Genomic DNA, 25,423 nt, shown 5'->3' on the forward strand with positions numbered 1-25,423 from the left:
TTACCGCGCAGCCATCATCACTTCGAGCGGGTGGGAAGCTGAGGGGGCGGGGCCTGCACCCGTCTGTCACCTCGCGCCGCCAGTGTGACGCGACCCGGCAAGGGCGCTCTAGGCCTCCCTTCGCCTCTCTATGGTGCGAGAGGTCCGCCAAGGGCGGGCGGCAGGGCGGGCCCGGCCCGGCCTCTCCGTACCCCCACCCCGCCCCTCCTCCCACACCGCCCCCATCCCTTCCCCCCCACACCCCGCCCCTCCCCCATCCCTCCCCCACCCCGCCTCTCCCTCCACACCTCAACCCTTCCCCCACCCCCATACACCACTCCCCTTTCCTTCGCCCACTCCACCCCCACCCCCGTCTCTTACCCTGCCCCGCCCCCAGCCCTTCCCCCCCACCCCGCCCCTCCCCCACACCGTCCCCCATCCCTTCCCCCATACCCCGCCCCTCCGCCAACACACCACCTCATCCCTTCCCCCACCCCCACACACCACTCCCCTTTCCTTCACCCACTACACCTCCTGTCTCTTACCCTGCCCCGCCCCCCAGCCCTCCCCTCCACCCCGCCCCTCCCCCATCCCTTCCACACCCCGCCTCTCCCCCCACACCGTCCCCCCCACACCCCGCCCCTCCCCCACACTGTCCCCCATCCCTTCTCCCATACCCCGCCGCTCCCCCCACACACCACCTCATCCCTTCCCCCGCCCCCACACACCACTCCCCTTTCCTTCGCCCACTCCACCCCCACACCCCCCGTCTCTTACCCTGACCTGCCCCCCAGCCCTTCCCCCCCACAGCACCCCTCCTCCCACACTCCACCCCTCCCCCACACCGTCCCCCATCCCTCCCCCCACACACTGCCCCTCCCCCCACACCGTCCCCCTTCCATTCCCCCACACCCCGCCCCTCCCCCCACACCGTCCCCATCCATTCCCCCACACCCCGCCCCTCCCCCCACACCATCCCCCATCCCTTCCCCATCCCCACACACCACTCCCCGTTCCTTTGCCCACTCCACATCCACACACCCCCGTCTCTTACCCTGCCCCGCCCCCCAGCCCTTCTCCCACACACCACCCCTCCCCCCACACCATCCCCCATCCCTTCCCCCATCCTACTCCCCGTCCATGCCCCCACCCCCACACACTGCCCCCACCTCAGTTCCACACACCACCCCATCCCTTCCCCTGCCCCTACACACTGCCCTCACCTCAGTTCCACACACCATTCTCCGTCCCTTCCCCCACTCCCATACACCCTCTCCGTCCTTTCCCACACCCCCACACATCACACCCATCCCTTCCCCCGCCCAACTCCCCATCCCTTCCCGCCCCCCTTGCTTTTAGGTGCTATTCTATTCTACTCTACATAGGTTCTTAATTCCCCCTCATCACGTCAGTATTTGAATGCCTTCCAGTCATGCATTAAGCAACATGATTAACATCTGTCATATGAGGTTCCTTCTTTCACTCATCCTCTCCCCAGGGGGAGAATTGCTATGTAAATGTTTTTAAATAAAGGGTGTGGATGTTTTCATTGTGTAAATCTATGCTCCTCACCGGCACATCCAGCTAGTTTAGACAAGTTGTCACTAAGGCCCTGTCTACACTTACAAACTTACAGCAAGTGGCACAGCCGTATCCATACAGCCATGGAGATGGGAGAGAGCTCTCCCATCAACATCATAAAACCAGCTCAATGAGCAGCGGTAGCTCTGTCAGGGGAAGAGCGTCTCCCACCGACAGCGCTGTGCATACGAGCACTTATGCCAGCAAAACGTATGTCACTCAGGACAGGGGTTTTTATTCACAGCCCTGAGCGACAAAAATTTTGCCGACATAAATGTAGTTTAGACATGGCCTACGTCATACACACACATGCTTATTTTTGTTGACACCTCATGTCAACTTTCAACAGCTTTCATATGGTTGCTGAATTTGGCTTGCTGTTTCTAAGAGCTTCACATAGAAATGACACCAGTTTAACTGAGTTTTAATATCAATTTACTTAAATGAGTGCAAACTCCTGCGTGGATTCTCTTGAAGCCACTTAATCCTGACCTGTATAAATTTAGCTTAAATTGACTTGGAATCAACTTTAGCTAAAGCAGTGGGTTTAAAAATTTTGCACTGGTTTAACTAAATAGGTTTCAAAATACAACATTGCGTGTATCATAGAATCATAGAATGTCAGGGTTGGAAGGGACCTCAGGAGGTCATTTAGTCCAACCCCTGCTCAAAGACCAGGCCCAATTCCTTTCAGTGCTCTCTGTTCCTTTCTTGGCATTACGCAATGAAGGACAGATTTACAAAGATATGTTCTATTGTACTTTGGAATTAAAGGGATACTGTCAAGTATCAAATATATGGGACTAGATTCTACTCTTGGTTACATTAGTATAAACTTAACTGCCTTCAGTGGAGTTACTCTGGGTTTACATCTGGGTTTATATAACTGTGCAGAATCTGGCCCCATATATAAAAGAAGGACATTCCCTTACCAGCATTTTAACCCCCTTACTTGGGGTTATTAAAACTTAGTTACACTTTTGCAAGTTCCTTTTGAAAGCCCTCTTGTCACTAAGGCCAGATCTACATTACAGACCTATATCAGTATAATTACATCGCTCAGGGATATGAAAAAGCCTAATCCCCTATGCAGACAGTGCTATGTTGGCAGGAGAGCTTCTTCTGCAGACATGGCTACCACCTCTCCGTGAGGTGGAATAACTATGCCGATGGGAGAAGCTCTCCTGTTGGTGTACGACCATCTTCACTAAAGCACTACAGTGGCATGGCTGCACTGGTGCAGCTGTAGCGCTGTATATGAAGACAAGCCCCAAGAGCCAGAATCTGTCCTAAGCAATATTAAAACTCTAGTTTACAAATGCTTTTTGCACTTTACTCTGCTTGGGCTTGGACAATACATTACTCTATTTCACTTTCTGGTTCTCACGTACTTGCCCAATGCTGCTGCATTTGGGTTGCAGACATCACAGAGGAGTGTTCAAATCCAAACCTCTCCAAAACGATTTTACCTGATTTTTTTGGCAGTCTGATTATACTGTATTTCTATAATTAAGTTTTGTACCTGCTTGTTGACAATGTTGTCACACTTGTAGAGCCTATGTTTCGTTCCTCTAGCTGTCTCTTTAAGTATTAGCGATTGTTATTCATATTATAGTATTTATTGAGCGTTGTCAGGGTAATGAAATATGGCCAGATGCACAGAGACAGGTCAAGAGGAGCCAAATTCAGCACTTTCATCATTCAGACCCTGAAGAGAGGCTTTCCTGCATCGGGCTCTGTGGGCCAAATCTTGAACCTACTGAAGTTGTTGGTGGTTTTCAATTGACTTCAGTGGTGTAGGGTTAGGGTCTGAACACACAAGCCCCTTTTTCCTAGTGCTCATTCAAGAATCCCATTAACTCGAAAGGGCGTATTGGAGTCAGACCTAACCTGTTTAATTATCCGTAGCAGGCTCTTTTGGTTGCTAGAGCCAGCCACTAGAGGGAGACAGGGTTACCTGCACTAAGCCAGTGTGTTACGCTCAGCACCATAACAAGACGGGGGAACACACGGTCCTTGCCCCTAGTCTAGAGGCTTATCACTTAAACAGGACAAAGAAAACAATTCAGTTCCATAACACCTGTGGTGACGGGGATTGGAAGGTCCCTTCTCCCACTGCTGCAGGTTTCTGGATATATATAGGCATCTTTAATTATAAATTAATAATTTTCAGGCCAGAAGGGATGTCCTAATTATTATTGTGTTTAATTTTGAGGGTCTTTGTGCAATTAATGTCAAACACTTTCAACAAAGAAGGTGAAGGATGCAATACTAACTCTGCCCCATTGTCACCTGTACCACCCCCGTGTCCTGTAATAAGAGCTATGTATTGTTATCCCCCGGCAACCAGCCTGGGAAATGCCCCAGAATACAGTGATCAGTCTGTATGGGTTCTTACACCGCACCCATCACAGTGCAAATCAGCCTCCCAAAAGAATCAGTGTTTCAGGGCAGACCAGAAAGCCTGGGGAAGACAAGGAGTGGAGGGAACAAAATGGAGCAAAGCAGTAAGAAGGGGCATTAAAGGGATACAGCATGAAGAATACATATACTAGGTCATCTCTCTTCTAATCTCTCTCATCTCCCTAGATAGCTCAGCCCTGCACTGTAAAACCCTCCATACTATCCCTTTTCCCTACAGCCCAGTGGTTTTCAAACTTTTGTTCTGGTGACCCCTTTCACACAGCAAGCCTCTGAGTGTGACCCCCCCTTATATATTAAAAACACTTTTTTATATTTAACACTATTATAAATGCTGGAAGTGAAGCGGGATTTGAGGTGGAGGCTGACAGCTCGCGACCCCCCCCCATGTAATAACCTCACGACCCCCTGAGGGGTCCTGACCCCTAGTTTGATAACCCCTGCTCTAGCCCATCCCTCTATTCTCTCCTCTCCCTCCTTCCCCAGTACACCTATATACCACCCTCTTTATTCCTGTCAACCTATACCCCTTACCCCATCTATACCCCTCACCCCTCCATACCCCTCATGCCTCCATACCCCTTCACTTTATAGCCCCTGTAATCACCTCTTCCTCTCTATACCCACCATTCAATACCCCATAGTCCCCTCTTCACCCGAGAAGTCCCTTCTATAACCCATGCCCTAGAGTCCCTCACCACCGCCCCCACCGCCCCGTTCTGTATTGCCCCATCACCCCTCCTAGATCCCTTCCATGTCCACTATACTCCCCCCACCCCGCACCTCAGGCTCCCTAGACCCCCCCCTTCATGCCCCTCTGCTCCTCCCCCATACACCTACCCCCCCGCCCTAGCCCCCCTCTCCTCTCCTCTCCTCTCCTCTATGGCCCGTAGATCCCCGAGACCCTACACTCCCCCGACCCCCTCGGCCCCTCCCCTCACATCTCCCCAGGGTCCCACCCCTCCACTACCCCCCCATCTCCGCCCCGCGTGCCCAGACAGCGGCCCAATCCCGTTACTTCCCAGGCCCCACCCCGAGGCTCGATTGGAGGGGAGAGGTGAGTGGCAGGCCCGGGAGCCAGTGCACTGCGGGATTGCGGAGAGGGGGGCGGGACATCCTGCGGGCCGAGGGCCAGTCTCCTGCCGCCCCCACCCCCCCCGCCCCCACCCCCCGTTTCCCTGGCGGTGCCAGCGGCCTAGGCCTCTGCTGCGGCCTGTCGCCCCTCCCCCCGCCCCCGGAGCCCGGCCCGGCCCGGCTCGGCTCGGCCCGGCCCGGCCCCGCCATGCCGCACAGCTTCAAGCCCGGAGACCTGGTCTTCGCCAAGATGAAGGGGTACCCGCACTGGCCGGCCCGGGTGAGACCCCCTGTCCCCGGGGGGACCCCCCCATGCCCAGCCCCGAGGGGGAGCCCCCAGCTCCGGGGGGGACCCCCCCATCCTCAGTCCTGGGGGGGAGCCCCCAGGCCCGGGGGGGACCCCCCCATCCTCAGTCCTGGGGAGGGGGGGAGCCCCATCCCCGGGGGGGGACCCCCCCATCCCCGGCCCCGGGGGGGACCCCCAGCCCTGGGGGAGCCCTGGCGGGATCCCCCCTAACCCCAGCCACGGGGGGGAGCCCTAAGTGCCTCTCCTGAGGGCTCCTCCACCCCCAGGGGACCCCCTTCCCTTCCCTATGGAAGACCTTTAGCTCAGCCCATCCCTGTATGGGGAGATCCTTGGCGGGGAACCCCAGTCCAGTCTGTGGTCTGGGCCTATTCTGCATCGGGGAGTGGGGTGGGGATTGTGGGGAGCAGGGCATGCGGAGGTAGAGGCGATGGGGCTCGGGGGCAGCGGGGCAATGTGTTGTGGGGTGCAGAGAAGGAGAGCCAGAGAGGAGGAGATTATGGTCATTGAGGAGGTGGAGTGCCAGGGGGCAAGGTGATAGATTGTGGGGTGCAGGGATTGGTACTGGGGAGGTGAGGTGCATCATGGGATGCAAGGGTGGGTGTTAAGGGGAGGTGGGGGTATAAGGAAAGATGCGGGGGTGGGTGTTGGGGCAGATGAGTGCAGAGAGGCAAGGTGATGGATTGTGAGGTTCAGGGGGTTGTGAAGGAAAGGGATATGGTAGTCAGTTATTTTTGTCAAGGTCCAAATTTCTTGGTCAAGGTCTCGACTCCAGAGAAAATAATTAAAAAAAATAGCAATAATGATGATAAATAAATAAAAAGATTTCGGGGTCTGTTCAGAAGCGTCTGGCGGTCTGGATTTGGCCTGCAGTCTGCCTATTGACTGGCCCTGGTCTGCAGCAGGAGCAGGGAGGTTCCTAGAGACACGGCATCCAGAGCGGGGGTGCTGGATCACAGGAGGTGGGGGTTGTCATGGGCAGGTGGGAGTTACTGGTCTGTTACTGAATGTCAGGTGATGGTATTAAGAGCTGCAGTGTGATGAGGTTGTAGGGTGACAGCGCTGTGTAGCAACAATGCTTGGAAGGGGTATGGATGAGACACAGAGAGTGATGACATCTGGTGGGGATGGAGTTAAGTGATGGTTCCTGGAGAGGATGGGGGTATATTGGGTGTTGATGATCAGGAAGGGTCATCGTGCGTGGGGAACACATCTGGATGAGAATGCCTTGGGTAGTGGTCCTGAAAAGTAAAGATGATTGGAAGCTGAGGGCAGGGTAGGATCACCACAGTGTGAGGGGGCGTAGTGGCAAGAGGCAACAGGCTGCAAATGCATGGGATTGGCATGTGGTGGATACCTGAGGATGGTTGTGGATGTTGGAGCTGGGAAGACAATGCATGATCTACAGTGCACCACAGGATCCTCTAGTATATCTATCCTAATTCGCCTGTGCACTATTTGTACTTAGCTAGTGCTATAATATGGGGCTCTAGTAGAACTTGGTCAGAATCAGGAGGATGCTCGCGTTGCTGGAGTCCCAGTCTGCTCTGGTTTAGCTTTCTCCCTCCCCTGGGGGGCCCTTTCCTGTGAAGACTTCCCCAATGTGCGAGGTCACCCACTTGGATGTACGCTCCCACTTTTCTGTAATCACAGGTCCCATAACATTCCTGGGCTCCTGCCTAGAAGCTGTGCCCTTGGCTATGCCATATGCAAGTGACTGACTGGAGCCAGTGGGACATGCGGGAAGCAGGGTTTCTGGTGCGTTAAGGGCCAATCGCCTCAGGCCTGATTGCCTCCCAGCAGCCTGGGCTTTTCCTATAGCCTGTCTCCAGCCAGGAAGGACCGTTTGGGGGGCCCCTGCTGGAGCAATCTCCCTCCTTCTAAATACTTCTTCTGGGAGTCCTTCCATGTGCTCTTACTGGTAGCCAAGCAAGACACTTGTGTGCCCCCCGCTCCTCCCCCCCATGCAGAGCCTATAACCTGTGCAGCATTCCCAGCCCTAAAGAGATTGAACCCAAGGCTGAGGCTAGAGCTCTTGCAACACTGCAGCTGGAGTTGGTTCTCTGCTGTTACTTGTCTACGGATCCTGCTTGGCCATAAAAAGTACCTTAGAATTCAGAGTGCAGAAGGCTCCCTTCCTCAGTGTGTTGTTGCAGTGTGTGTGTGAAACAGCCAACCTCGGCTTTGCATCAGTTAGCTGCCTCCTTATGCTGCACCCAAATCTGCCATCTCTGACCACCTCCTGCTTTGTGCTTCGTTTCAGATTGATGACATAGCAGACGGCGCTGTGAAACCCCCGCCGAACAAGTACCCCATCTTCTTCTTTGGGACACACGAGACGTAAGCCCCACTGTCCACGTGATTTCCTTGCTGTTGCCTACTTCCTGGCAACTTGGGACTGACCTCTGCTTTGTTTCCCCCCCCCACCAGAGCCTTCTTGGGACCTAAGGACCTGTTCCCTTACGACAAGTACAAGGACAAATACGGGAAGCCAAACAAGCGAAAAGGCTTCAATGAGGGATTGTGGGAAATCCAGAACAACCCCCATGCCAGTTACAGTGCCCCTCCGGTGAGTGTGCGAGCATCACTCATTTGTGATCAGCCGTGACTAGGGGCTCTGCGCACCCCTGTGCTTTGTGCCTTCAAATAGCCTTTCCTCCTTTTCCTGCTGCCTCTCACTGTGGTATTGGAAAGCTTCCATGTCAAAAATCTCCTTTCTTGGGAGCAAAATAACTAACCCTCCTCACACTTGCTCAACTCTGTGCCTCCAGTTAGGCATCCGTAAAATTGACTTGTCCAAAACCACAGGGGAAATCTGTGTCAGAGCAAGAATTAGAACTGCAGAGTTCCTGGCTCCCATTCGTGTGCTCAGGCTGTCAGATGATGTCAGTCTCGTCATTGGCATCAGAGCACCTGAACCAAAGGCCACAGAAGTCACTAGCATGGTTCCCATTGACTTCTATGAGCTTTGGATCAGACTCCGAGAAAGCTGTTTACAGTCCAGTGTTTCAGTGTATGAGGGACGCTATATGTAACCATAATTGAATGATACAATTTATTACATAGTGATCTTCCTAGAGGTATCCAGAGCTGCTTCATATATACTGGTCTGAAGAGACAAAGTAAGGCTTTAAGGTGAGATAAAGAGGAGATGGCTCAGAGGAAGACAGTTTCAGACCAAAAGGGTACCCCAAATGAACGAGCAACAACCCACTACCCAAACTGCGGCAGAGTTCGAGAGAGAGGCTATAGATTGCAGTGAACAGGCAGAAGAGATGGCTGGATACAAGGGCATAGATATAGGGTGAGATGATTCTGTAGAGAGTTTTGAGAGCAACTTAACATTGGCTACGGAGATGAGTGGGAAATCGTTGAATGTAAGAGAAGCTGGGGGGATAAAGTCCTGGTGTCTGGAGCTAGAGGCTGTTCTGGACCTTCCTGAAGTTCCCAGAACAGGGTTTTAAGAAGCCATTAAAGAGAGACCTGCAGTAGTCAAGGCAGCAATTGATTAAGGCAGAAGTAAGGATTTCCGCAGAGATGGGCTCGAGGAAAAGATGAACTTTGGCATTGTAAAGGCGGAAAGAAAAATTTGGAGTCAAGAGTGACTTCAAGGTTTTTGGTCTTGGGAGAAAAGTTAAGGAGAATGCTGGGAGCATCAAGGACATAGGACAAAGAGGGCTTCTTACCCAGAGGGAAGAATTCCAGTAGTAGGAAACTGGAAGTGGCAGGCATGACAGAAATGGGAAATTGAGTCAAGGAAAATGGAGAGCTTGGTCATCGTTGCCATAGATGTGATGTGCATGATTGAAGAGAGGCATTAGACCCCTAGGGGGGATCTTTTGAGGTACTGCATAGTAATGGAATGACAGGAAGTTGTGAAGTCTTCACTGCGGATGGTTTAAGGGACAGTCCGAGAGGTGGGATTCAAACTAGGAGAGCAAAGTGCTGGTGAAATCCAACCCCTCATGTGAAACTTTCAGATGGGAAAGTATCTGCAGCTGCCCTTGGATAAGGTAGCTTGGGAAGTGGGATCTGTGATCAAAGGCTCATCAGCCCCCCCTAAGAGGAGTCGCTCACTTATGAAGGGATTGAAAGCCAGAGTGAAACGGTCGAGAATGTTACTTTCAAGGTGGTGAGAGCAGGTCACCTTCTCCAGTACCCTGTGGAGAAAAGGAAGGCTGGAGTTTGGCTCACCAGTGAGGAAGAGTCAAGTGGGCTTGTCAGAGGGGCCATATGATAGCAGCACCTTCAGCACAGCACAGTGAAGGTGGGATCATGAGGGCAGACTGCAGCACTAGTTGACCCCAGAGATGGAAGAGGGTCCCTTGGGGAGTTGTCTTTGTTCATAAATGATCTAGATGGGATTGCCGTAGAACAGGGTTATGGAGGGGATTTTAGGGCATTTGGCTGAGGGGAGCTTAGAGGGGATGTGGAACAGTGGTTCTCAACCAGGGGTACGTGTACCCTTGGGGGTGCTCCGAGGTCTTCTAGGGGTTCATCAACTCATCTCGAGATTTGCCTAGTTTTACAACAGGCTACATAAAAAGCACTAGCGAAATCAGTACAAACTAAACTTTCACAGACAACGATTTGTTCATATTGCTCTGTATACTATCCACTGAAATGTAAGTCGGCCATTTTTCAGTAATAGTGGCAGTGACACTTCTGTATTGTTGTGTCTGATTTTGTCAGCAAATCATTTTGAAGTGAGGTGAAATTTGGGGGTACGCAAGACACATCAGACTCCTGAAAGGGGTACAGTAGTCTGGAAAGCAGGAGAGCCGCTGCTGTAGAAGCAGTTTCATTGAAAGGTCAACATGACACTGTCCCTTATCATGGATATCATTGCTGTCTAGCTTGCTGTCAGCAGGGGAGTTATCACAGCACTCTGACGGCAGCTGGTCATGTGGCAATGTCTCAGCTCAATCCTCCTCTCCATCGTGCTTAGCTCTCTTATTCCCTGCTTCCTTGCTGTGCTGACATGCATCGGGAGACCCGCTATTGATCAGTAACCCCTGACGTTTCCATTTCTTTGCTCTTTCAGCCAGCGAGCTCCTCAGACAGCGAGGTTCCCGAGAACGACCCAGTGGCAGGAAGCGATGGAGGAGAGGAGGAAGAAGAATCGGCTGCCATGGCAGTTGCTGCTGTTGCTGCAGCGGCCATGGAGAAGCTAGACAGCGATGAGGAGTCCGACAAGGGGAGCGACCACAGTGGGCTGAAACGAAAAGCGCTAGCTATGAAAGTAAGTTTGCCCCATTGCGATCTGTGTGGGGTATCGCCTAGCTAGGAATAGGAAGATGATTACATTTATATAATGGATTTACACTTGGCCCACGAAGCACTTTAGAAATTGTACATAGGGCGGTCGCATCACCCTCCACTTAGCTGCTGTGATCCACTCCAGAGGTAGCTGCATTTATCTTGGGGCAGCCACATGGCACAGCAGGGTGTTTTTAGGATGAACGTGAAAACAGGTTCTCCTGTTGATATTCTAGAGGGAAATCAGAGAGAATCCCAAGTTCAAAGGTAGCCAAGACACCAGGATTAACCCAGCAACTGACATAACTGGCTCCGTTTACACATACACGCACTGGTATCGATCAGAAGACCCTGTCACAGTGTATAGACGGTGCATGGCATCAGGCATGGGTTCTGTGTACCTGTAGGCTGCATGCTGGCTGTTGTTCTGAGTTTATTATAGAAAACAGTAAGGAGAGTGGTGGTTAAAGCCCTGCTCCACAGGGTTTTGTTTGATCCTGTGGGCAGAGAGGGCAGCAGTGAGGAATATACCAGCTTGCAGCAGCTGTTACATTGATGTTTCTCTGATTTCAGATGCCAGTGGCTAAACGACCCAGGAAATCCTCCAGCGACCTCGACCAGGGCAGTGTGTCTCCCTCAGAAGAGGAGAACTCGGAAAGTTCTTCTGAGTCAGAGAAAAATAGTGACCAGGTGAGCAAGTGGTTTACAGAGTCCCCCGTGCTGCAGTGGTTTGGATGGGGTGGGCAGGTTCTGATTAACTAACGGGATCCTGGAGAGAGTATAGGACGAGGCGCACTCTGCGTATGCCCTCTCTCTTGCACTGTGCAGGACCGCACTTGCCAGCTAAATGGGCCACAGGAAGCACGGGGGATAGAATTTGGAATAGTCTGCTATATACATATATTCACGCACATGCCTTTGCCTCCCCTGCTGGCTTAGTGCAGTCGCTAATTCCTTCCATGAGTGCTGAGTCCAGCCCAGGGCTTGGGCATCTCTGGTGGTGACAGCAGGCAGCATAGGTTGGCATGGTGTGTGGAACGCCACCCTAGTCTTCAAGGCCTGGCTTCATGCCACTTGGTGCTGACTGGCTGGGCACCCGTGTGCCATTCTTTCTCCCACTGTTCTCCAGCTTTGTGAAAAGTCATGTCTTGCTGGGTCTCTGCTCTTTCTAAGGTGCCCAACGCATCTTTGCCAGGACATTATAAATATCTGTTCCTTGTCCCAATTAAGACTGGACAGCTTGTTTGTTCTTGGGTTGACAAGTCCCTGTGCTTTGGGGCAGCACCTGTGGTCTGCGGAGATCAAAGTCAAGGGCTGTTGGATAATGAAGAGGGGAAGGCGTTTGAGTTGGATGGGCTGACCTGGGGCCATTCTTTACCCCCCTGATGCCACCCTAGGGTATATCCGGAAGGTGCCCTCACTTCTCGCTGTCAGGGTCTGGGCATGGGGGTTACTGCTGAGAGTAGTGGGGTGAAGCTCCCGCAGCCAAAGTGAGGCCTTTCCTAATTCGAATATGTCCATCCCTTCCCAGGACTTTACTCCAGAGAAGAAGCCAGTGGCCAGAGCTCCCAGGAGGGTGTCTGCAGGCGGAAGGAAGAAAAAGGTAAGGGGCCCTTGAAGTGAGCAGCCCTGCCCCATTGGTAGGCCATTCTCCCTGCGCTGCTGCCCCTTGGCACCGAGAGCTTGGCTTTGCCAGTCGGCATCCAGCACAGATTGTGGCTAGCCAGTCAAACAGACCCCTTCTACCTGGCCGGAGGTAGAAAGGAAATACAAACACACAGGGCAGCTGGGAGGAATGGAAGAGACTAAATTTCTGATTCCACGTTGCCCACAGTGTAGGAATGAAGCAGGGAGGTGAGGCAGGAGGATTAGGAGGGGTGAGCAGGAATAACAGGCTTCCTGCATGTGGATTTGATGAGTTGGGTGAGCATAGATTTTAGTGGTGTCTTCTGGCCTTGTGATCATCTAGTCTGACCTCCTGCATAACAAAGGCCTCGGTACTAAACCGACCATTTCACTACATGGTGTGTGCTGATAACAGAACTGTGTGTGTGAGGATTTGCCAGGGAATCCTCCTGCTAGCTTCCCTTAGACACTGATCCGTTACCTACGGGAGTTGGAGGTAGATTTCCCCTTTCATCCCACGTATGGGTCCCATGGGAAGGCGGTACCGCTCCCCTCCTCTCGGACCCACGCACAGATCCCCCTCAACGCTCTCTCCTTTGCTCACAGAAGGTGGATTCAGGGTCCGACTCGGACTCCAAAGTGGATTCGGAAGAGGAAAACGAGACTGTGGACATGACTAAGTCGGACTCCGACTCGGACTCCGACTCGGACGTGTCTGTGAAGAAGGTTCCGCGGGGCAGGAAGCCAGGTAGGGCTGAAGGGGAGCTATCCAGGCTTCTTCCAACTCTTCCCAGGCAGTTCTGGAAGGGAGCTGGGCTGGGTGGCCTCAGCAACCCACCTTTGTGTAGGAGCCTTCATTAATCCATGCCCCAATAGATGGACTGAAACCAGGCCCTCCTGCCCCCTGGACTGGGTTACACTTCCTTCACGCACGCTGCATATGGCTGTCGGAGGGGGTCGGGAGGAGACTGAGTCCTGCTGTGCTGAACCCCCGATCCCTTGTGTCTTGTAGCTGAGAAGCCACCCCCAAAGCCTCGTGGCAGGAAACCAAAGCCTGAGAGAGCTCCGACCAGCTCCAGCAGTGACAGGTGAGAGCCGAGGCCCTGGTGAGGGGCACCGGGGCCTGGCTGGGATGCCTGCTCTGGTATTCAGATGTTTTAATCTCCTTTGGCCCAGCAGCAGAGGAGTGCGGCCTGGGGCTTGAGTTGCTGGCCCCAGGCTCTGCGTGGGATTAGCTTCTCAAAGCTGCTAGCCAAGGCATCACACTGGTGTCCAGTCTGTTGTCGGCTGGGGTGGGGGATCTTTCGTGTTGGCGCAGGGGAGTCCCAACTCGATGAGCAGAGTTTGGCTAGTGAGTATGATTCTTGACTCTGCCACCGACTTCCTAGTCGTCTGGTCTCTCTCTGGCTCAGTTTCCCCATCTGTGAAAACGGGGATAAAATTACAAACCTCAGTCCCAGGGGTGTTCCAAGGACAAATGCATGAATAAATGGGAGGCACTCGGGCACCACGGAGAGGGAGAGCTCTCGCCTGAGCTCTTTAGTGCAGGGACTGTCAAGTACAAAACATTTGTCCAGCACCCTGCACGCCGGGGCCTCGAGGCGCTGCCATGATTTAAATGTTTAATAATAACGGGGCCCATGTCAGTGCCTAGATAGCTAGCAAGGAGGGGCAGTAGCCTTGGTTGCCACCAGAGGGGATGTCTCATGTGAGTCGCGTGGCAATCGCTGCCAGACATTCGCCACTCTGTGCAGCCCTTCTGACTATGGGCTAGTCTGTACTAGAAAAGGTTTCCCAGGGTAGCTCTAGGAGCATCGCTACATTGGCAAAGTCCCTAGTGCAGACTCAGTGTATATGGCAGAGGAGCTTTTGCTGGTGTAGCTTGTACTGGTTCCCCAAGCAAAATAAGCTATCCTGGCAGAAGCTGGTCTAAGTGCATCTACACCAGGGCTTTAAGAAATCACACCCCTACTTGACATTGCAAACCAGCCAACGCTTCCAGTGTAGACCTGGTCTATCGTCAAGGGGGAAGTGAAGGGGCTGGAACTGACAGGCTTAGTTATTCAGAAGGGCCCCGTGTGGAGCGTAGGGAGGAGAACGCAGGGTCCAGAGGGATTTGACCCATACATACCAATTGCAGCCCAAACCGAGGCTGAAAGTGTGGATCTTGGCTGGCTCACCATTCTGTGGGACAGGAATCCCACCCCTGCAGCTGGCGCTAATTGGCGTCAGCGACCAGGGATTGCATAGGCCCTGGAGACGGAACTCCTAATGCAGAGATCCCTCCAGATCAGGGCTCAGGCACTGGCTGGGCGCTGAGTGGGAAGCATGCACCACTGGGGGTAACCAGAGGCCTTCAGTCTCCAGGGCTGTCAGGCTGGCCTCTCTTGCCAGCTCTCCTTTCATTCAGAAAAAGGGGCACATCCCAGGAGCGGGTGAGGGCTGTGAGTGATGCTAACTGTGTGCAGCTGCTTGGTGGTCTCAGGCCTCTGCAGGGCAAGGGCATGTCCAGTGGCCCATGCCCCATGGTCCACTGAAAATCTTACGTTGCAAAAAGTCGGTGTACCAGGGAGCAAGGCTGGTGCTTCTCCCCAGTGTATGGGAGGCACAAAGCTCCGGGGCACCTACAGGACTCTGTGGAAGCCGGGCTGGAGTAGGGGTGGAGGGTGCACGAGTCCCGTCTCTGCAGGGGCTTTTCTGGTCCCCGTGATCCATCCCACTCTGTCCCTACAGTGACAGCGACAGCGACGTGGACCGCATCAGCGAATGGAAGAGGCGTGACGAGGAGCGCCGCCGGGAGCTGGAGGAGAAGAGGAAGAGGGAACAGGAGGAAGAGATCCGCAGGCTCCGGGAGCAGGAGAAAGAGGAGAAGGAAAAGAAGAAGGAGAAGGCGGAGAAGGGGGAGGAGGCGCACTCAGACAGTGACAGCAGCATGGATGACGAGGTGGCCAGGAAAGGCAAGAAGAACCGAGGCAAGGACCAGTTGTCATCGGACTCTGACTTGGAGCTGGAGAAAGAGGTGAGCATGTGGGACCGGAGGGACCCGGGCCTCCAGGTCACCCATTCGCAGCCAGTGATCGCATGGGAAGTGAGTTTGGGGGCATCGCTGAACCCTTCCTGTGATTGGCACTAAATCTTTGCTAGCCTCAGAGAGGCCGAGGAGGCGGCGTGCCCCTCTCACCCCTGAGATGGTTCTCTCCCAGATTGCGGGGCGTTGGGAAGAGTCGGGGTCAGAGAAGCTCACCCTGCTGCTGCCCATGTGAAATCACTCCTGCACTGCTCATGAAACTCTCAGGCCAGACCCAGAAGGAACCTGCCCCACTGATGCCTTGCCCAGGGTAGCTGAGGGCTGTCACGGCAGCTCAAGTCAGCATGGCTTGCTTGGATGAGCAGCTTCGCCAGGGAATAAACTGCCAGAGTCACGAGAGGTGGGTGGGACGGAGCCACCTTGATTTAGTTTTGTTAACGAACTCTTCCGCAGAGGTTCGTAGGTGAGATGTTGAACCAGGCTCTAGCTGCTTGCTGTCACGGAGGATCCCATGGCACCCTTTGGCGGGTGAAGCCGTTAGGTCAGCCCTGAATCCTGGCTTCATTCTAAAGAAGGCACATATATTCTGCCTCACTAAGCTTTGTTGGGAGTTTCAACTGGGTGCTGGATACTTCTTCGCTTCCTGTCCTAGCCTGTTGTGTAGCATTGCTGGAAGCTGTGTAACAGCTTTCACGTTCCACCCCAGAGCTGGCTGCATTTCGTTGGTCGAAGTGATCTCTGTGCATCAGTTTGTGGAGGGCTTCAGGAATTTGGATTGGGAAAACTCTCTAAATGTGGTTCCTTTGCTGTATTTGGACCAGCCAGAACAGTTCCTGAGTATAGCCCGCGCAGGGTACAGGCGTGGCAGGAAATGGAGCAGGGCTTTGTAGCAGCAGTTACACTGGCACTCAACTGGAATTTCTGCAAGAATTCTGCCTGCTTGGTTCGTGAGGGCAGGAGAACTGCCGTAAGCTGCCATTGACTTTGCCATGGCATTTCATGCCAGCCTAGGGTGGATGCTCTTGTGTCTATGACTTCAGTTAAAGAGCCAGGCAAGGTCCCGGAGAGAGGCCTCTTCCCTTAAGACAGCAGTGACCTCCTCTGGTACCAGCTTGATGGCTCGGGAGACTGGAGTGCTGGCCCTTGGCCATGGCCAGCAGTGCCTACGTTGCCCCTCCACCCCACCAGAGTGCCTCGTCTCCAACCTTGGGGTAAAAGGGGATCTCAGTCTGCACAGCCCATTCAGTCCTTGGTCTCTGCACTGAGGCTAGTTAGTGCTGTCGTAGTGGTGAGGGGGTGTATGTGACATGGACCTTTGGTTGCTGGGAGGGGACAGAGACCTATCAAACTCATTTCACACAAGACAGCTGCTGTATGGGTCACTAAACTTCTGGTCACTGCTGCCCCAGCCTAGATGTGAACTGCTGAGCTCAAGGTGGAAATCTCCATAACCCATCTCCCTAAGCCAGTTTTCTGAGCAGTCCAGGGGGATAGGAGAGTCTGAAATGAGCAAATCTCCTTTCTTCTCTCCACTCCATCTCCACTGCCAGAGAGAGAAGCCGTAAAAGCAGTGTTGTCTCACAGCTGGAACTGTGGACTTTGTGGTTCCCAGCTCTGCCACTGACTCACTGAGTAGTCGTGGGGAAAGTCACATCACATCTCTGTGCCTCAGTTTCTCCAGCTGGAAAATGTGTGTCTCGGGGAACTGTGATGTCTAATATTAGCAAAGAGCTTTGTGATCCTCTGGTAAAAGGCACTACAGTATACATGTGCAAAGGGCAGTGCTTGGATGCCATGCCAATGGAGCCTGTATAAGTACTATGATTGAAACCATCCCTCTGGGTATCGGAGCAGCACGTGGCCGTATTCTTGGCAGGGGGACAGCATTCTGATAGGTCAGAGCCCAGTTCTAGGGGTGCTGCGGAAGGCTGGGAGACCCGAAGCCAATCTAATTCAGTTGTCAGCTCTTTGGGGCAGAAACTTCCATGTAATTGTGCTAGGCACTGCACATGCCAACGGGCACTAGCTCTTGGCATCCCCACGACACAGATAATGCGCACCGGGGGGGCTGGAATAGGACATCACCATCCTCTCCCCTCCTGCGGCGAGGAGGGGCCTGCCACAGCTCTCAGCGTCTGCATTGTTCTCTTGTTGAAGGTAAAGAAGCCGCTGAAGAAGCAGCAGCCCTCCGAGTTGTCAAGGAAACCGAATCTAAAGGAGAAGAGGGGCCGATCGGAGGAGAAACCTCGCAACAAGTCAGCATCTTTCTGCCACGCTCTCAATTCCTCCTGGCCCCTTCCCCCTGGAGGCATAGTTGCTGGGGGGTGGGGGGTGTGGGGGAAAGGGGGAAGCTCTTCTTGTGCCCCCCCAGTGGGCGGGGGGAAGGTTCCCCTCCTGGAGCCCATGGCAGAGCTGTGCTGGGATTCTGGGCAGCTTTCCAGGGAGGTGGCGAGGTTCTTCTCCCATCCCGGGTTTCTGACGGCGTTAAGAAGGGAAGGGAGTGCTGCTGGAGCAAATCTTTAAGGCACCTCTGATCCCTCTCCAATGTCATGTGCCTTTAACCGAGCCCGCCTCAGCGGGATGGTCCAAGCAGCCTGCAGGGCCGGTACCATGTAGGGGAGTGACAGGGTCACAGGCCTCTCTAAGCAAGGGAACATATCTTGGCGCCTGCTGTCATTACTGGGGCTGCTTCCTTCTCCGCTCCCAGGGAGAGGGGGCTGCAAGGAGTCAAGAACCCCTGATAGAGCCCTTAGGAGCCTGTTCCCCAGGAGAGGGGGGGCCTGTGATTTCCAGGCCTGAAATAGGAATGACTCTGGTCCAGCATGGGAGTGGGAGTCAAGACCCTGGGTTCTACCCTTGCCTCTGCCACTCACCTGCTGTGTGACTTGGGCAAATCACTTTGGGACAGAGCAGAAGTGGCCTGTAGGCTTTCGATCCCTGGAGCCCGATTCTTCAGGGGTTCAGCGTACCCCCAGCTCCCACTGACTTCCACAGGAGCCAAGGGCGCTCAGGACACGTCTAAGAATGTAGGCCTTAGTCCCTCCTGTGCCTCGGGTTTCCTGTTTGTCAAATGAGGACAATGGCTCTCGCCCTCCTCGGTGATGTGCTTTGAGATCCAAGGCTGCAAGCATGGTGGAAGTGCTCAGCAGCAGCGTTCTTTCTGCCCAGAGAGCTGGTGCAGCCCTTCCCCTTATTTAATGCACCCGGAGTACGCCAAGCCCTACAGCAGGAGGTGCCAGGGCCATGTGTGCTGCCACGTAAACCCGGTGGGTAAAACTCTGCCAGGAAGGCAGGGCGTCCCCCTGCCCTCCCCAGTGAGAAGTGTAAGACTGTCGTCCTCCCCTGTAAGCCAGAGCAGTGGGTGCGACTCCTAACTGGGGTATTTCTAACTTGCAGAGGTGCTGATGAGCAGCTTCTTACTCTTGTTTCCTTAACCCGCTGCAGACCCTTAAGAGTGGAACGAGGCCGGAGAAAGTCTGACGTGATCCCAGAGAGGAGGATGGAGAAGAAGAAGGGTGAGAGAGCAGGTTACTTCTGGGGAGCGGGGTGGGACTCTTTTGCTCAGTTATCCTGACCTAGGGCATGGGGTGTGGAAAGTGTCTCCCCAAAAGAGGTCCAGTGTGTTACTCTGATTTGGCTCTTCAGTGCAGAGCTGTTGGGGGCCCTCCTTGCTGGCTGTAGGAGGTTTCTTTGGAAGGTGAACAAAGGGGTTCAAGCAACGTGCCCAGCTCAGGGTAACCAAGCAATGATGGTTCTGATGTTAGCCCATTCCCGATCCTTCCGGCTTCTGGGGAGACTCTATGCATATTGCCTATTTCCAGGAGGCCAGGGGTCATATCGAATCAGAGCTGAAGGCCCTGGATGCCCAGCGCACGTTCTCTGTGCTTTCAAACGCTCACTGTCCTGCTGGAGTCCAGCAGTCTAAAGATGAGTTAAAACCAACCAAGAGGGGGCTAATGCCTTGGCCTCTTTATTTTACATGATCTTAGAGCCCACAATTGAAGAGAAACTTCAGAAACTTCACAGCGAGATCAAGTTTGCCCTGAAAGTTGATAATCCGGTGAGTACCGGTGGGTGGGAGGGGGCTGGGGTGGGGATCAAGGTCTAGTCCTTCATCTGAGAGTGCTCCCTCCTGCTTGGGTGTCCCTGGACTATCAGCAACTGGGGTCTGTTCCTCTCTGCTCCTTGTGTCACTGACTCCTGTGCAAAGTGAGTGTCAAACTTTCCCTGATTAGAACCCTCCGTTCCTGTTGGAGCACTGTACGCCCACTGCACGAGCATCTGTGACCACGGACGATGCGAGGACCAGACCCTGTTGTCTTTGGGCATTTGTCAGCTTTTAATAGTCAGTGGATTGCTGAATGATCTTGTAGACTTGAGGCCTCCAGGATCTGCTTCCACTCTTAGCTTTGTGGTGTACTCTCTGGCTTTCATGCTATTTGGGGGTGCCCAGCCTTAAATGTTGACATCTGTGGGGGGTTCCCTGGTCCGCCTCTTCCTCCTTATAACCTCCGTCTGAGCCAGCTCCAAGATCTGTTAGCACGTTCTTCATGCTGCATATTAACCGTAGTGTCCTATTATTGTCTGAGATCTCTGCTGCCTGGGGATGGACTCATTGATCAGATTGGTCTCTTCCATGTCGAACTCCTACAGTCCTATGTGATACATTTGATTCCGCACTGTTTTAAAGGAGCAATACTCAGCTTTGCCACTAGATGGTGCCAAAGGTGATTTTTATTTCTCCCTGGGCTCTCCTTACCTGTCTCTGAGAATTCCCACTTCGCTGCCAGTGTCCCAGCTGCTGAACAGCTGTGCTGTCTGCTGATCGGCAGCTTCGCTACAGTGCCTACCTGATGTGGATCCATGCCGGATTTTGGGCTGGGGGGCAGTAGCGGCACAGCTGAAGGTGGGGATGGGTTGCCTCGCGGGCGTCAGCTCCTGGTGAGGCTAGGTTGCCTCGTTTAGGAGAAAGATCAGGGTCTCGGGAGAGGGACAAAGATGAGTCTGTGTGGCAAGTGCCGTAGACTTTGGATCTAAGTCTAAGAGGTTCTTCAGCCTCTTTATCAGTGTCTCTGCTCCCCAGCCTCCCGAGGAGAGGGAGAGATCCTGGGGTTGCCCTGCTGCATGAAGCCTGAGAGGGGATGGAATAATCCACTAAGTACCTTCACGGAGCGCTCCTTGAGTCCCTGCCACTTCCTCTGCCTGGTGGAGATAAATCTCTGATCTCCTCTCTCCACCTGCAGGATATCAAGAGGTGTCTGAGTGCGCTGGAAGAGCTGGGAACCCTGCAGGTCACCTCTCACATCCTCCAGAAACACACTGATGTGGTGGCTACACTGAAAAAGGTACGACGGAGGTGGGCTAAGGGAGGCGTGTGGGGATGAGAGCACCTTTCTCTGGGGCAGGGGGCCAGTCTGTGGCCAGCGCTGCCTCACGGTGTGTATTTGACAGATCCGTCGCTACAAAGCTAACAAGGACGTGATGGAGAAGGCTGCCGAGGTTTACACCCGCCTGAAGTCGCGCGTCCTGGGGCCAAAGATCGAGGTGAACCAGAAAGCCAACAAAACTGGGATGGAGAAAGACAAGGGAGACGTGGAGAAGGGCCAGGAGAAGGTGCCGGGAGGGGAGGCCCAGAATGAGAAAGGAGAGGAGGAGACGAATGCCGGTAACTATCATTCAGTGTGCTGGGAGGGTCCCAAGCTGCCTGGGCACACAGCAGACCTGGGGTGCCCTGCGGTGAGTGCTGGGGATCTTCTTTAGTGTTGACTGCTCTGAGTCAAACACACAGACTGAAAGCAAAAGATGCTCCAGTGACTCATCCCGCCTCCCCCGGGAGAGACTGGTGAAGCGGGGTCACTGTCTACCCATGTCTTACAGGGGATTTCCTAGTGCAGCGGTTCTCCTGGGAGGGCACAGAGGGCAGCAAGATCCTCCCTCATGGCTCTCCAGACTGGGCTCATTGGGGTGGGAGCTGGGAGACAGGCAGGCTCCTGGAGGGTCACTGTCTGACGAAGCTCGACACAGCATGGAAATGCTGGAGACGCTTGTCCTAACAGCTGTAGCGATGCAGGTATTTGCAAGAGACCTGCCGGAAGAAGGGGCATGTTAATTTTTTGCCTCCAGTTTCCCACTGCTGCAGGGTACACCCCAGACACCCATGGTGCCACTGTTTGGTTCAGGGCTGTGCGGAGCATAGTCTACCTCCAAGAGCTGCATGTAAACCTAAGGGAAGTGCCCTTCTGGCTAATTACAGCCCGACTGTCAGAGCCCAGTGGCCCCCGACTCATGCCTAATGCACAAATTAAATGCAAGATTCAAACCAGTGGGGAGCAAATGGGGGTAGCTTCGCCTTTAGGTGGCCGCTTCAAATCTTCCCCAGGTGGATAGTGACCAAAAATCTGTTGGTGCCTATAGAGACCCCATCTGAGACCAGGGACCCATTGGGTTGCTCACTGTATAAGCACAAAGCAAGCAATTCCCTGCCCTGAAGAGCTGACAATCCGATCATCATCTGGTGGCTGTGGGTGCCCCGTTGTGGTGGCCCTTGGCCATGTTCCAGAATCCACCCCCGTAACTGGGGCAGTGGGCTCAGCAGAGGGTAAGGACTGAACAGGTCCCAGAGCCGGACCGATCTCTTCCCCTCTTAGCGGTGCTGTATCCAGAGCGTTGGTGGGATGGCGCTGAGCTTTTCCCTGCTGCCGCTGTGCTGCGGACAAATGGAAAATTTTAGTCTCCAGGGCTGTGGAGCTGCCATCTTGGCTAGATCACGAGGGAGAGAGAGAGACACTCAGGAGGCAGGATGGCCTAATGATTAGATTAGCAGCCTGCGACTCAATTCCTTGCTCTGCCTCAGACTTCCCCTGTGACCTTGAGCAAGTCATTTAGCCCCTTCTCCCTCCATACAGTGGGATAATAGCTCTTCCCTGCCTCACAGCTCCCTACATACATTAAAGACTGCAAGGCGCTCAGATCCTCCCCTGACGGGGGCCAGGTAAGTACCAAAGAGAGCGGGAAAGAGAAAGCAACAGCTGCCGTTGCTTCCAACAGGGAGCCAAGCCTACGAATGCGTGCGTCCATCTCCTACTGTCCTCTTCCCCCGCTTTGTTCCCACTGTAGATCTGTCAGCCCCCGTAAATGGCGAATCCATGTCCCAGAAAGGGGAGAGCATGGAGGATAAGGAGCCAGACAAAGCGCAGGGATCTGGCGACGGAGAGCGAGAGGCATCCCCAGAAGACACACATGAGTGAGCACCCGCTTCTGGCTTGGGGAGACTCGGTGGCAGGGGACCAGGGCCCTTCCTGGTTCATCTCGTACCTGCTGAGGGGTGGGAGGCCGCAGATCGACAGGGCCCCTGGGGCCAAGGAGGCTGCGGGACCCGGTGATGCGTTGCTGCATGGTCCTCCAGAGCAGAAACCTTTTACAAAGAGTGTCAAGGCCAAAGTCGCTGGGTTTCCTAGCACCGAAGGAGTGAGATGGGAAATCCCAAGCCTTAGTTCTAGGCTTCCACAGGGTTGTTCCCCCTCTGTATGTGATCAGGTGTTTCTGCAGACCCTCAGCCCCAAACAGTGGAGCTTCCCCCAGCCACTGAGTGCAAACCCTGCCAACCCGCGTGGCATGACATCCTCCAGCCATCCTTGTGGGCAAGTGCATGTTAGCAGAGAGGCATGTTAGCACAATCTGCCTGGGGGCGATTGCTCTCTTCTCGGGTCCATGGGCTGGTGGCGCCATGCCTGGGGCTAGGAAAATCTGTGTTATGGAGAGGAGGGGCAGTATACTCACTGGGATGTCCCATAACTGTACTGTTGGGGGCTGAGGGGGGTGTTGCTCGGATACCATGGGGAGGGTGAAGAGGAGTGTGGATGGTTGGGAAGGGAGGGAGGAATAGAAGGGTGTGTAGCGGGGAGAGTGGATGGCTAGAGGCGTGTGGCTGGGCAGGGAAGGGATACTTAGAGGGGTATTAATGAGGAGGGAAGGAGGATACAGTAGCTCCAGGCACCTGCCTCCCTGCTTTGCCCCCCCGTGAGTGACAGTCACTTCCCAGTTGGGAACTGAGGCTACTGGGTGACTTTCCTGTGCTCTCCCTGGCAGTGCGCAAGACTATCCCGAGATCAAAAGGCCCAGTATGGACAGGGAGAGGGTCCGCCTGGAGTCGGAATCCGTGGACGAGGAGGAGGACAGCTGAGGCCGTGGATCTCGCGCGGAGGAGAACACTCGCAGGGTCTCTGCACTGAAGGCAGTGAAGGAGACCGGCTCTGCCTTGCCCCCATGTTTCAGAGTTACTTCACTAAGTCGCACCGTAGATGATGCATAGGTCTTGTTCCCCTGCCCCTCCTGCTCCTGTGAAAGGAAAGAACTTCTGGGGAGGCTCTGTGCTGTATGTTTGTATTTGTCTCCTTGGGGTTTTTTTGTCCCCCCCCCCACCTAAATTCTTGTGATTTAAACCAACATGAACTGAATATAAAGGGTTTTTTAATGAAAAATAACACTTATTCGTCTATTTTGTTGAGCCCCTGATGATGGCCGTAACTCTAGGGTGAGAAGGGACGTCCTTTGTGTTTCCTTTTGAAGTGCGGTTAGACTCGGGAATGTGACTGTAAAAATAACGCCCAAGGGCTCCCACGTTTCATCACCCTGGAGCACCAGATCCAGCCTGGCCCGTTTTGCAAGCCAGAGACGATGGGGTGGTGCTGCCCGCTCTTGCGGGGATATGACAATCACCTGGATTCTTCCTATCCTCCCCGGACCTGGAGATTCTGCAGTTGGATTGCAGCTAATTCTGCATGACCCAGTTGATTCCAGCACATGGTCCCATAGCTGTGCTGGTTCTTCAGGGCCAAAACTTGGTGTGGGTGAAAAGCCAGCAGCGCTCTAACTTGGAAACGTGGTGTGCCAGCACTGAGTACAGATCCTGCTTTATTTCCAGTGACTACCGTGGTGTAACCGCACTTTGCAGGGCTCGTTTATCATGGCCTTTTAACTAGAAATCTCCAGCCGTTTAGCTCTCCCGGGTCCCTACTGCTCTGAAGCCCCAGAATCATGTGGGGACGTCCTCTCCTGCAGTCCCCAGAACACTTAAAGCCAGAGGCTGTGTCATTCCACCAGCGAAGTGAAGTCTGAGAATGGAGCATTGCATTGTCATGCTTCTTTGAGGGATGTCCGTAGTATGGGGGGCTGCCACTGGATGCTTTTATTTAAAATCCACTTGAAAAAGACAGATGCTTATAAATAACGATAGCCTGAGGGCTTCATCTCGTCAGCAGGAGTAGGAGAAATCTTTAGGATTTGATGTGTTTCGGAAGGATCTCAAGCTTTTGTATATGTAAAATAAAGACTTGTCCATCTGAAAAGGAAGATGAGTGTTCTGACTATGTCTCCTTTTGCACTGCAGGCAGCTGAATTGCAGAACAATGCAGCACTTAACAGGCCACTAGGGTAGCTGGTTCCAAACCAAACCCGCCAGCCTACAGAAGCTGCCGCTGAACTCTCAGGTTTTATATTCCTCGCTGGTGCTCCACACTGTAAACTTTTAGAAACAGACTCTAGATAAACCAACGTGACTCTTCGTACCCACTAAATTTATACACTGGCTGCAGCCAGCAACGGGGTCTTCTTTTACGGACCACTGTTTGCAGAGTGCGTTCTTCACAAACCCAGTAGATAGGGAGCAGAGCTCGATGGTTTGGATTATGGGTGTCCCTACCAGCTCCACCAAAGAGCCAGGGCCCTGTCCTGCCGGGTGCTGCTCAGACTAAGGCTTTGTCTATGCTGGCACTTCGTCGGCAAAATTTTGGTCGTTCAGGGGTGTTAAAAAAACAAACAAACAAAAAAAAACCCACATCCCCCGCCCCCCGAATGACAAAAGTTTTACTGATGGAAAAGCCCCGGTGTGAACCGTGCTATTTCAGCAGGAGCGCTCTCCTGCCGACAGAGCCGCGGCTGCTCGTGGAGGGCGGAAGTTTTTTGTCGGCAGGAGAGCGCTCTTCTGTGTTCAAAGACTTGTAGCCATAGCCTCAGAGGCAGTGCTGTCTGCTCTAAAGAGCTTACAGTCTAAAAGCAGACAAGATGAAGGGCAGAAAAGCATCATCCCCCTTTTACAAGGGGGAGAGACCCAGAGAAGTTAAGTGATGTGGCCAAGGGCACAGAAAATCTGT

General features: G+C 53.7%; 1 protein-coding gene across 2 annotated transcripts; it reads left to right on the forward strand.

Annotated features, from left to right (window-relative positions):
* The first annotated feature begins 5,226 nt into the window (after positions 1–5,226).
* On the forward strand, positions 5,227–24,588 carry HDGFL2 (HDGF like 2). 2 transcript variants are annotated; one of them, XM_074939787.1, is made up of 16 exons: positions 5,227–5,335; positions 7,623–7,699; positions 7,790–7,928; positions 10,404–10,601; positions 11,192–11,308; positions 12,150–12,221; positions 12,851–12,992; positions 13,257–13,332; positions 14,978–15,263; positions 17,430–17,527; positions 18,669–18,787; positions 19,262–19,332; positions 20,516–20,617; positions 20,724–20,937; positions 22,389–22,515; positions 23,361–24,588. In XM_074939787.1, exons 1-16 carry the CDS (start codon positions 5,264–5,266, stop codon positions 23,452–23,454), a joined length of 2,004 nt encoding a protein of 667 aa, XP_074795888.1. In that variant the 5' UTR covers positions 5,227–5,263; the 3' UTR covers positions 23,455–24,588. The 2 variants fall into 2 exon arrangements, with proteins under 2 accessions (XP_074795888.1, XP_074795889.1); XM_074939788.1 differs by having other exon boundaries at positions 18,717–18,787; positions 23,361–24,587.
* Positions 24,589–25,423: the final 835 nt, after the last annotated feature.

The sequence above is a fragment of the Natator depressus genome, chromosome 25 (assembly GCF_965152275.1).
Source record: "Natator depressus isolate rNatDep1 chromosome 25, rNatDep2.hap1, whole genome shotgun sequence".
In the NCBI taxonomy this organism is placed as follows: Eukaryota; Metazoa; Chordata; order Testudines; family Cheloniidae; genus Natator; species Natator depressus.